Here is a 13,196-nt window from a genome sequence, read left to right on the forward strand (position 1 = left end):
TGAACTGAATGCTCTTGTATTGTATTTTAAATATGTTGCATGGTTTTAATGAGGGTAGAATGTTGTTTATTTTTTTACTGTGTGATATGTAATTATGTTATCAATTGTTGTTTTCATGGGACCATTTTTATTGCGAACTAAACTTTTTTTTATGTTAAAAAAAATAAAAAAAATAAACAATTTCCTTTTTTATAGCATCTGTTGCACTCCCCTTTAAGATGCCTATTTTGTGGTGCTTCTGTCTGCAACAGTTGTAGCGAACCGCACCTAACATTGCAACGTCCTTGTAAAATAGAGACAGAGGGCTTGACAGAGAGCGAGAGAGAAAGAGAGTGAAAGAGAGGAGAGGCAGAGTGAGGCAGAGAGAGAGAGAGGGAGATAGAGAGAGAGAGAGAGAGAGAGAGAGAGAGAGAATGAACAAGTGCTAGAGGGGTGTATGATATCCCAGGTACAGCTAGTGACTCATAACTTGTACGTTCAATCATGGTTCTGTTTTCCCCCTCAGTGACCGGTTGGGAATCTGGTTGGAGGAATCACCTCTTCTGTAGAAGGTTATGGTAGTTTTTCTGGAGGGCTGTTTACATGAAGCATTTGCAATGCTGTTCACTCAAAGCTGGGCAAGGTGCTCATTTATGCCAGTACCAAATAGCTATATATTGTATATCAATGCATGATTGCAGGGATGGATATTAAAAGCGTACTGCTAATGAGTCTGTTATGCCATTCCAATATGCCTCAAGGAGATGTATGAAGGGGCATTTGCAAACCCTCTGCGGTAACATATCCCCCCCATTACAGAAATGCCAGTTGAAGGGAGGTGGGAATGCTGGATCTCTCATCTCCCACACCACCACACATGGGCACTGCACAGTAACCTCTCCGCCAGCAGTCCTCATTTATAGAAGTGTGCATTACACATTGGGAAAAGGCAAGCTGGAACATGCCAGTACAATCCAAGCCTTTTGCAAGTCTCTTCTTTCATGTTCTCAGTCGGTGGCACCACTGCATCTCCATGAGGCCCGCCTAGCTGAGCATAGGGTTATGTGGCAGTCTGAGGACCACACAGTGAGGGGAAGCTATTTACTGTTATGAAGTCCCAAGTATTTACTTTATTTCACATGCCAAGTGTGTGTAGGGGTGGCGGGATCATTAGGTGGTCAGGAAGTACTGAAGCAGGACACTGGGTATTTCATTTGCTGGCTGGAGCGGCATCATGCAAGAAGGTAGCCTGAGGTAGCTGGGCAGCGGGCATTATTAATATATTTATTATGGATTTCCCATGAAGCCTCTCAAATCTCAAGGGACAGCGGGGTAGGATGGAAGGACGTACACAGCATAACAATGATCATATTTGCACAATACACAGCTGTGTGTTTACTATTGAAACACTCAGAAACCAGCCTGAATAAATGAAACAACGCCACTTTTATAGTATTAAACTCTTTATACATAACACATGATAACTTTAGTGCAAGGCAATCCTCAGTATTTGTATTGGAATGGATCAATTGTTATTGGCAATTGAAATTATGTTTCCACAATGTGTGATTCATGTGCATGTATTTGGTAGAGAAAAGCTTAACCCCCAGTATGAAGAAAGACAACGCTTCCTTGGGAGCTGGTGATCGGGAAGAAGCTGCGGCAGAGCAGAAGGCACGGCACTGGGTGCTTGGTACAATCAGCGAAGTGGCACAACTTAGCAGCTGTATCGCCTTCAGCAACACCTTAAAGTGCTGTTTAAGCGGAGAGCGGCAGAGGAGAAAAGACGCTATGCAGGTACTTTGTGTGAGATCATCACTGTGAGGCAATGTTGAGGTGACGTATAAGCAGGCCATCTCGGTATCTATCTATCTCTCTTGTTTCATTTTTATAGTGGGCGACCTGCTCATGACAATTTCATCAATGCCATTTCATCGTTGTCTTTCTTCTTATGGGGGCCTCCATCATAACACTGGTCCCTCGATATGATATGATAGGTTATTTATAATGTGCTTAATACCAAGAGGTTTATAAGCGCGGACCCGGGGATCGAACCTGTGGTGCTCTGTGTTGTTTTGCTTCCAAGGCGAGCACGTTGCCCCTGAGCTATCCTCCCAAGACGGACCTTTCACTTCTTGTGTTACTTCTGCATTCTCCTGCCCCAGCTATAAATGTATCTCTTATGTCATGTCGTTGAAATTGTGACGACCAAACAGACCACTATAAAAAGAATGTGCAGGTGAAACGACCGCAGACCCTGTCTGACCAACTAAACATCCAAATCATTTCACTTTGTCACCCAATAACTCCGAACAGAAAAAAAGTTCTCTATTAGGGAACTCCCGTCCCTTGCACACTGTCTAGGGCTATATAGCCAAGTATTTAAGCATAAGTGTTACAATATTCATTGTGTTACTTGAATAAAGATTATTTAAACATTCATTATCTAGAGTAGAATTTAGACATCACATAGTCTGATCATTAGGTAAAGTAATGATAACTTATGACATTTTTCACAAATGTGCAAAAAATCACAACTTATAACTTGGTTTTTGTTGGTTCAGGATTTATTGTTCCAGACTTAAGTTGCCCAACGCGTTTCGAGAATAGTTCTCTTCTTCAGGGGCTTGTATTATGAAAATCAAACTTTAAATCTGGTAGAAAAAATAAATTTAAATAATATTCTAGATTAGATGAAGGATACACATTTAGTAGTTTTACAACATTTTCAAACATTGTTGTTGTAGCATTAATTTGCTCTTCAAAATTCCTCACAACCACTGTCCTACGACAGTGAGGTTGCAGTACTAGGCCCGCTCCCTCAACCCCGCTCCATTATTCTCACCTGTGTCCATTTCAAGTTTACACTTTATAGAAAATCAGATTGCTGTTTTTATTAATGTATTCCAGAAAAAAAACTCTTATTGACATTCCAAAAAATAACTTGTAAGTTGCACAAAGAGAATCCTTCTATTATTCTCATGATAAAACAATACAGAAGGCCAGTGAATGTAAAATGAAGGAGGTGCCTTTTGTGAAAATATGAAGTATCCAACAGTTTTGGGGGGATTTCACTACCCTGATTGCAAAGAAAACCCCTAGAAGCTTCCTTTTCTACCCCTAGTCGTGTGGCGGGATGATCGCTGCAGAGTGCAGGATCTCTCTGGGGCCTCTCCCCTGCTGCAGCAATAACATGCGAGACAGGGCAGATGGTAGACTTTTTTTTAATTTGGGCTACTTTGTGGCTCTTTAGCACCGCCTATAAGTCACAACTATTGCATTGGAGTACAGGTAGAAGGGAGATGATGACATGTGAGAGGGACACACAGCTCATGGGTGTTGTTTGGTTATTTACCCACCCCTTAACGGCCCATGGCTTTCCCTGCCAACTAGCTACACTGCCCCAGCCTAAACACATCCTCCTGGGATCTCTTTGAGCTCACTCTATCAAGTAGTGAATGATAGCAAACGTTAGCCTGCCAGTGTTTTTTCTAAGTAGTCTGCTGAGAGTGACCTGCTGAAAGTGAATGGCTTAATTGCAGTTGTAAATGGCTACTGGTATAAATACAAAGGTCTTAACCAAGGGTCCCTTCAGCCACTAGATTCATATCTCTTCCATGCACTGAAATCCTGTGAAAGCAAGCACTGAAAGAAGCCTGGCTTGAGGTATTGGATAGGCTTGTGTCATGTACCGACATCATGTGCCCAGCTGTCGTGATATAATGTCCGGGTAGTACCATTATATCCGTGCCAATCCCATACTTTCCCAAAAGCCCAAACGGTTGGCTTTGCCAATGTTTGTATAATTTTGCGATTAGGAAGATCTCTGTCCTTAAGCTCCGGGTACTTCTTGACCACCAAAAGCACCTCATCTATTTAACGATCCCGTGGTGACACAAAGGTAATCTTTTAACGCTGGGATGATCTGTTCCTTACGAGCTCCCAACTGCAACAAATAGGCAACTATGTCACAGAAAAATTAAGTGATGAACTCTGGATCACAATACGTGTAGGAACTGGCAGTACAACTTGAACCAACCTTGCTCTTGAGGCAATTAACACGCCACACACAACATCCTCTGCCTTATGGAGTTAATGGAGGGAAAAAGGGGAGATGGCACAGTTCATAGAATCCCATCATTAAGCTCCCAGGCAGGTCGGCTGCATTACTCGCTTGAAGTCCCCCGTCCCTGGTCCCATGGTGCTGTCACTGTGAAAAGGGCTCATGCCAGCCTGGCCCCAGCTGGCATTCTTTTTCTGAGGGTCCTGGTGTTCGAAGCAAACATTTCTTTGAATCGGGGACATAGAGGCACGAGTCCAGGGGAAACCTTCATCAGCAGTGATAGAAGCCAAGTCATTGCAGGGTAAAGCAACGTCATAGCCCAAACAGGAGTTATTTTGAAACCGGAAATTGAAGATACACCTACTGTTCAGCCATGAGCTTTCCAGGGTTTAGTAACTCTTTCTCTTTCTACATGGTACTAACATAATCTGAACCTACCTTGAAGAGCTTCAAATTTACGCTGAAGATACTGCAGTGAACAGGGACAGTGAACGACTTGCTCCTGATCACATATGTGTCAGTGGCGAGCCGTGGTTTCAACACACAGCACCTGGTTTTAAGCTGTTGTCTTTATTGCTGAAATACACGTCCATCCTACAGGGCAGTCTTTCTCCCATGTCTTTATTTTCTATTTTGTCCAAGATTAGTAGGAAATTAGGAATGAAAAGCATTTTTGATTTTCACTTGCCTCGCTTTAGAATGACACTTTAATTTCCTTTTCAGCATTCCTTTTCAGCATTTTTCGCTCCCTCTCTTCGTTGGCAATTTTTTCAGCTGATGTAAGAATTGTATGCAAGCAGTTTTACAGCTGTTTCCAGACAATTAGATCATTTTTCAATTACTCCAAGCATTGTATATGAATCGTAAAATGAAAATATGCATATGGTGTTTCCGGCTGGCACAAACCTTGCCAGCAAATTCTCTTAATCCGACAATTAAGGGAACTGAGTCCGAAAAGATAAAGATAGTTGCAAAATGTCTTAAAGTGCACCAAGCGAGGATCTGGGACCCTTTATCCAATGACTTAATGGCTCCTTTCGGGGCCATTTTATTAATGGTGGATTAACGTTCCCCGTTTGAGCAGTGGTTAAAGAGTTGGAATAAAATAGGGGACGGAAAGATTGAGAGTGGCATTATTAAAATGTTGACATTCGAAAATGTGAGCAATGGATACATGGGCCCAAGGGGGGTGGTATTTACTATTATCATTGGGTCTTAAACGCGCAGGAAAGGAGAACGCGGCCGCCATTGTTTCTTTGGATGCAGTTTGCTCTATTCTTTTGCTGACTTCCGCAATAAAGCCTGCTGCCCTTTATTTATAGGACTGCCTGGCCGATCTGACAGGAGGAATTGAGTGTGCTGCCAAGATATTAAATGAAATTCCCCAGGATGACATTCAGCACGCCAAAAGAGCCTCCAAGGCGGGAAAGGAAGGCGAGCGGCAAGGTTAGTCACTCATAATGATCCCGGGCGGCTCCCATTGATCGCTCGCAGCTTCCTTTGAGGACAGAATATCCATAAAACTCTTTTAAATGTCACTTGACTGTTCCGATGAGCCGTAATGTTTGTACGTGCAATCACGGTGGATGGCCGGTCTCGCCGGCCTGCAAGATGGCGCCATTGCTTGGACTCCGGTGCCTTTGCTTCGTCCTGGAATCTCTCCATCCGAGGGGCAATGCAAAATGTGTTTGTGAAAGAATATTATCATTTGTGTTTGTGACATAATTTACTTTTGGTTTTTAAATGCTTTTGGCTATAGAAAATGGCTGCCTGATGGTGAGAGCTGATGTTTGTATAAGGCTGGCTGCATGCAAGAGACTTTGACACTTGCAGTATTTGGGTCATCCCTTCTGGTGTTGTTTCTCATTGCCCCGGCTTTGAGTCATCAGTCTGGCATGCGCTCATTGCAAATGTAGACAGTATTGCCTGAAAGGAATAGTCCTTTGTGTTAAATAGCTCCTAGCTTCTGTGAAGAAATGTAGCAATGTCATTCAGCTTATTTGATCAACTTGCAGTGGGACAAGGCACCTCAGTGGTTTTAAATCCCACTACCCCCCGCCCCCCGATAGCCCCATAGAAGAATCTATGAGATACAACATGTCTGCATAAACAAGGTAATGCTGTGGCAAAGTCCACGGTTTGTTATCTTCACATACTTAAATCCATATTGACTTTTCATCCCTGCAAACGCTTTGGTGACAAGGACACTCGTTATCTCCTGCATAGATCTCCCTTTCTTACAGCGTGAGGATCTGACCGAGTTGAGTGGATTGGGGTGGTTTTAGTACATTCAGTTGAACCGTGCTCCAAACTACATTCATTGCTTGAGCACATCTTGAGCCCTTCTCACAACCCCCCTCCCACCCACCAGAGCACATCCATCTGGCAGCGCAGTGCTACCATCTAGAATACTATCCATGTTTTGCCCTGTTGTGGCCGGAGAAGGCCTAGGGCTGGAACCTCTGCTTAAACCGTGACTTGGCCACGCTTACCCGTTACCCGACTTCTGCTTCCACACATGGGGATCCTTCCACCCATTGACTATCCATTTATCACAGAGCTTCTGTTAACTCACGTAAATAAGGAACATTTCTGTTTCGGGACAGTTCACTGTCTTTTGGTTACCCATAGCCCCATTCAAGCCTAACTCAGAACTTACACTTGCTGCTTTTCAGCCAACCATCCACCCCTTCCCCTCACTCATCTACCCTCTCTCTTGGGCTGCACCCTTTCTTAATTGTCTTCACTTGCCTAGTTCTTCTACCCTTCCTCATGCATCTTGACTGCTTCATTCCTCCTTCTTCTCGCTCTTCTCCCCCCCTTCTCTTATAGCCTTCAGCCTCAACTTTGTGTTACTTCTGCATCAGTGTCTGGCCTCCCCATCTACCGCATACACCCGCACCCTTCAAATAAGATGTTCCTGTGCTAACAGCATCTAGCCCCCTCCCCTACAGCACAACAACATCTCCTCACCCCGACCTCACTTCGCTCTTTCACTTGGCCTCTGGAATGCAGAGTCCCTCTGTCTTGCTACATAACTGACCACTTCGACTCTATCACTCTCAACTTTCAATTCTTGTTATCACAGGAACCTGAATCTTCCATCATGACTTTGCTAAACTAGCAGCTCTCCACAATGAGTCTGCTACATTCTGCCACTCCCCTATACCTGTTGGAAATGGAGGCAGTGGAGCGGGGTTCCTTATCAATGAGGCCCTCAACACTGCCCCTCTACCCCATCTGACATCAACTCTTCCTGCTACTCCTCTCACTGTTCTGGATCTCTATAGACACCTGGTCCCCTCAACTCCTTCTTCCCAAATTTGACCCTCTCCTTCAGTCACTTCCCACCGACATCGCTATTATCATGCTGGGGGACTTGAACTTCCCCAAGCCCTCTGCAGCCACCTGCCTTGAACTTAACTCCCTCCTATCAAACGACTCCCTCTACTTCCTCCATGAAAAGCGACCCACTCTTTTGGGAACTCACTTGACCTTGTCTTTCCTCTAAATTTTCTCTCCTCATCCAACCTCTCCACTGACCTCTCTCCCTCTGATCACTCCATTGTTCACTTTAACATCGCCCTCTGCTCCTCTTCAATGACTTAGGAAATTCAGGCTGGGCTCTCTAACCCGTTACCTTGATGATGAGAGGACCTATTGCCTGCCTCTTCTGTTGATTGTGCATTTTAAGACTTTCACCATGCACTTAAAACTCCCTTTAATATGCTTGCACAGGCACACCTTCCTGTCCCTGTCTTCAGCTGTGGATCACCTCTGAGATTCAGACGTTAAAAAAAAACACACAGCATGGCTGCCGACACCGGCACAAATCATGGACCCATTCCACTACTCCTACCTACAAAATGTCCCTTCCTGCCCTCAACTCTGCACTGGACTCTTCATCTATTCTCCAAGCTTTGCTCACACCAAAGAAGACAATATCCATAGCCTCCTTACGTTCTGCTAATGACTTTGCTTACTACATTTCCTCTAAAATCTCTAAAATTCATCAGACTCTCACAGCCATCCTCCCTCTCAATCCCCCACTCTCATTCTGTCCACCACCTCTCCCCACTATCTCTTCTACTCACGACTACTTCTCCCCTACTGGTCCTATCCAATTAGCACCCATAATTCGCAGAGCCAACCCATCTTGCCTTCCTATTGACATGTTTGCTCCGCAAATGGTCAGAGCTGTGGGATTAATCACCTGCCCTTATCTCTTGGAGCCCTTTAACCTCTCTCTCCATCTCTACTTGACGCTTCCCTGCCTCCTTCAAATCTGCAACTATCCTACCCCCATTGAAGAAACCTTCTGCTGACCCAAACATCCTGGCAAACTACACCCCAGTTTCCCTCATTCCCCATTATTTAAAGATCCTTGAGCAGGTGGTCTTCAATTGGATCATAAGTACCTTGAGGATTAGGGCCTTAGTTATCCACTTCAATATGGTTTCTGTAGTAAACACTCCACTGAGACTGCACTTATGTGCCTCCAACTTTCTATCTGATGCTCGCCACCCCAAATGATCTTCCATACTTATCCTTATGGCCTCTCTGCTGCTTTTGAAGCTGTCAACCACTCTGCGCACCTCCTAATTTTCAAGACCTTGTATTTCAGAAATCTGCTGTCACAAGGACCGCCTCTTACCTGGGTGGTCAAACGTTGTGTTGCCTCCTGGAACTGACAAACCATGCCCCCACCCATCTCCCTATCGGTTCCCCAAGGATCAGTACTTGGACCTCTCCTCTTTACCCACTGTACCTCTTTCCTAGGAAGACTTATCTCATCCTTTGGCTATCAATCTCAACTCTTTGCTGATGCCACTCCAATCTTTTTGGTCTTTCCCTCCTTCACACCAGCCACCTCGCACAGATTACTATTTTCTCACTGCAATTCGTCACTGGAAGGCTCTCTTCTGCCTAAAAAATGGAGGTTGTCTTTAACTCAGAATCCAATGCCAACTCTCCACTCTCCTCCCATATCTACTTCCCACCTGGCCTTCTTGCTCCCTTGCCCAAGGCTTGCAGCCTTGGGGGTCCTCTTTGATAGCAACCCCTGACTGACTGCAACAATTCATACCTACCACTGCTTCTGCTGCTCATATTGACCTTCTAAACATTCATAAAATGTGTCATTTTCTTACTATCCACTTTATGAAATCTCTAATCTCCACCTGTGTACTCCTCTGCAAACTTGACTACTGCTTGAGCCTGCTCCTTGGCCTTCCTCTCTACTCCTTCCCCTCTGTAGACAAAGCCCTTAACTTTGCTAGCCGCACTCTCTACAAGCAACCCGACAACATACTTGTGGGCTCTCCAATCACAACCCCTCCCTTTTCAAGTTCCTTCTCCTAGTCTGCAAAGCTATAAATCAGTGGTCTTCAAACTTATTATGCTAAGGCCTCCCCAGAGCAAGAACTAAATAGTTTTGGATCCCCACTAACCCCCCTCTCTGTGTTGGTGTTATTTATTTTTTATAGAGATGGCTACAGAATGCGTGATGCCATACTTTTGAAGCGATATGCTGTTGGGGAGACATTCCAAGACAATCGGACAATCACTTCCAATCTAAACATAGAAACTGTGCAAGTAAACACCAAATTCTCCAGTAGGGCTTTTATTTTCTCAAAATACATTCCAATTAGTATATTCAGCAGAAGGCAATTTGATTTTACAGAGCAAGTACTATTGGGAAATGTGGTCCTGTCTCTGCAGAAAGTGAGTCAATGTGTGGCTTTTTTTAGACCCTCACTCCGAGGTTTTCCTCCACTTCCAACCTTGTGCAGTATTTTGTTTTCAGTACAGCCAATGCTGAAAAGCCTATTTCACACAAGTAGGAATATTTCATGTGAAGTGATTCCTTTCCTAGTAAGCATTAGAAACAGGACCATCTACATGACAAGTCAAATCTCTTCTGCCATTCTATGGATCCTCTGGGTCCTTCCGCAGCTCTGCCGTTCTATATGGTGGCCCCTTCCAAACCTCTCTTAACATGTCTGCTCCTTCAGAGGGGTTGGTGCCAAGAGAAGCATCAGCAGAGATGAATGACAGTTCTCAATTCATGTTCCTCCATATCCATCAGTCACTCACACCACCCAATACTAAGTGTAGTATTTCCGGGTACCACACTTGAAATCCCATTTACTACAGCAGGGTTACCCATTATGTGGCCTTCCATATGTTTTGGACTACCACACCCATGATCCTTCACTATTGACTGTTCTTCTTACGGATCATCGGAGTTGAAGTCCAAAACATCGGATGGCTTCATAATGGGTAATCATGTACCAAAGGCATGCACGCAGCTTCCCTGGAAGAGCTGACTGTGCTGGAAACCTTTGTGGTATGTTACACTAGTATAGTTTACTATGTGCTCTGCCTTTGAATGAATGCAGATTTGTGAACAGGTAATTCTGACTGTGCGTGACCAGTAATATTACAATGTGCATGCCAGTGTGGACACAGCTTTTTGTGCCAGGATGCGGCTCCTGAGTGGGTACTAGCATTGTAAACAATTCAAGTTCAATGGCAGCAGGTGAATCATTTTAGTTACGGGACATTAAAAATGCCTACAAATTTGTGCAGGTGACCAAGATTTATGAGGTAGCCCTAAGTAATGTTGTTAGAGGGGCTCTCCATGTGAGACGATGTTTCAAGTAATGTGAAATGGTGCATTTTGCAGAACACTTTTTGCGAAAAATGGGGTAAAAAGACATACAATTTGCAATTGATTATCTAGGGTAGCACATGAAAATATCCAATATATTCCATGCCATCAACAGTACACTGTAGCATTGAACAACATTTTCATAATGCCCATCTCCACAACAGATGCCAGCATTGTCATTGTAAGTCCCTTTCATCTAGCTGCGTCCATGATAGATGCTAGCACTGCTACTGTAAACAAAATGGGTGTTGCACCTGGAAGCTTTGTCAGTATGGCCACAGTTAGTCACTTTCATGAAGCTGTGGCCAGAATCTATGCCAGATTGACCAGAGTAAATCTCTTTCATGAAGCTACAACCATTGTAAATCTCTTTCATGAAGCTGCAGCCACAATCTATGCGAGTAAAATTCATTGTAAATCACTTTCATAAAGCTGCAGCCACAATCTATGTCAGTATGTTCACTGTAAATCACTTTCATGAAGAAGTGGCTGCAACCTTTTCTAGTATGATCACTGTAAATCATTGTGATTAAGCTGTGGCCACAATCTATTAGCAGGTTCAGAAAAGGTCATTGTAATTCACTTTAATGAAGCTGCAGCCACAATCTATGCCAGTATGGTCACTGTAAATCACTTTCATAAAGCTGTGACCACAATCTATGTAGAAATAGCCAGTATAGCACTTTGATGCCAATAAAATAAGTCTGCATTATTGTAACATAGTCCGACATGCACACATCCAAACACATTTTTCTAACCTTCAAGATCACACGCTATTGCTTCAGTGGCCTTCTCTTGATTTGGGTGTCTCCAAGGCAACACACTCAGCTTTTTAATGGAATCCATGCTTGCATACTATTTTTCAAAGAAGCAGGCCCAAAGTCCCACAGAAATAGGCCCAAAATATATGTACACAAACAACAGCACTGCAAGGTTCAGGAACATAGGGCTGTTGGCCTAGCAAGGGCCCCATAAGCCCAGCAGCTTGACTGGCCAGCATTGTAGAACCCTGTTGGAATGGGTTCGCAACACCACTGGGGCAGCGAGTGCCCCTTCTTTTGCAGTAGCCCCATTACACTGAACACTGTAAAATTTAAATATTGAAAAAATGGTCAGCCCAGGACTAGGAAACATGTTTTTCCCTGGGATAGAAGGTAAGTTGCTTGTGTTCTGCATCAATGGTTTATGGGGCTGGAAAGCCCTGTCACTACCAAGGCTAACATGTCTCCAATACTTGTTCCCACCCCCATTTCTCTGTTTGATAAGGTGTTATCAGAGGTTCAGAGGAGCATCTATGTGCCTTTGTACATTGAAGGTTTCATGAAAGGTGCCCACCTTTTATACTTCGGATCAATGTTATAGGAACATCTATAAGCTTGGCCTTACAAAAGTACAAGGTTACTTGTTTGCTTGTCCTGTTTATTTTTATCAAGTCGGAAAGACAAATTAAGTGACATTTCCATATTACACTTTGGGATATTCACTTCCTATGACATCACTTCCCAATGTGTAAATGACAATCCCTCTATCCCTGACCAAAATGGTGGCAAAATGTTATGAATATCTATGCATCTGCTGTGGTTGGTCCTTCTGGTTCCTACAGCTTATCAGATCATACAGGGTTGGCAAATCAAACATTTAGGTAACTGCTGCTTGTTTTTTGAACAATGTATATAATTTGGAAATTGTACCGTTACGTCACTCAAGGAGAGTGAATGCCTTGGGGCACCATTTAGACACTCTGACTAAGGAGTGGAGACACATGAAATTGGGTGTTTACAGATGGCCATCGGAATCCTAAACTTCCATATTAACATTCCTGTAAAGATATAGAGATGCCCAAGAAGGCTGGTATCGGGAGGAATCCTGCTTGAAACAAATTGAAGAAAACTCATACCATTGAATGGGGATGATTCAAGATCCCTAAAACGTTTGAATCTGTTCAGTGTTACTGCCCAAAATATTCCAAGATGGAGATAGGTAAGAGTCCTACAGGGAAGGACAGGCTGCCATCTCCAGCAGGACCCTAAAACATTCCTCATTAGTCTGAAGGCACATAGAAGGCCCCCACAGACTAGTGGGGCATGTTCTCTGGTGCTCACCCATGAAATTAAACTATCATTTTTTTTGTAGTGATTGGGCCTGCTCGCACTAGAAATAGAAACTAATGCTTTTTCTATTTTCACAACTAGTGGGCTTGCTTGTGATAGAAATAGAAACACATTCAATGCAAGTTCTTGTGCGAGAAAAGGGATTAAGTGGTACCTAACCAGTCTCTATGTCCAAAGGTGGACCAGCAGGCGTAACTAGCAGTCAATAATAATGTATTGCTGTTGGTTTGAATGTGTTTGAACACGGTCGAAATTCAGGAGACCAGCTGCTTGGCTTCTTCACTTGCTGTGAGCCCCAATCCTGGGGCTCAGGGACAGGATAGGTCCTTGTTCTCGTTCTTTCAAACACAGGGGAGGATGGCAAACACCT

At 43.8% G+C, this 13,196-nt stretch overlaps 1 protein-coding gene across 1 annotated transcript in view; it reads left to right on the plus strand.

Moving 5' to 3' along the window:
• LOC138487325 (uncharacterized) overlaps positions 1-13,196 on the plus strand; it is a 2,513,852-nt gene that overhangs the window by 939,899 nt on the left and 1,560,757 nt on the right. The window contains exons 37-38 of the mRNA XM_069613924.1: positions 1,571-1,776; positions 5,365-5,488. Coding sequence (XP_069470025.1) covers positions 1,571-1,776; positions 5,365-5,488 — 330 coding nt within the window. The remainder of the gene's footprint in view (positions 1-1,570; positions 1,777-5,364; positions 5,489-13,196) is intronic.

The sequence above is a fragment of the Ambystoma mexicanum genome, chromosome 9, assembly GCF_040938575.1.
Source record: "Ambystoma mexicanum isolate Mex_15411 chromosome 9, UKY_AmexF1_1, whole genome shotgun sequence".
Lineage (NCBI taxonomy): Eukaryota > Metazoa > Chordata > Amphibia > Caudata > Ambystomatidae > Ambystoma > Ambystoma mexicanum.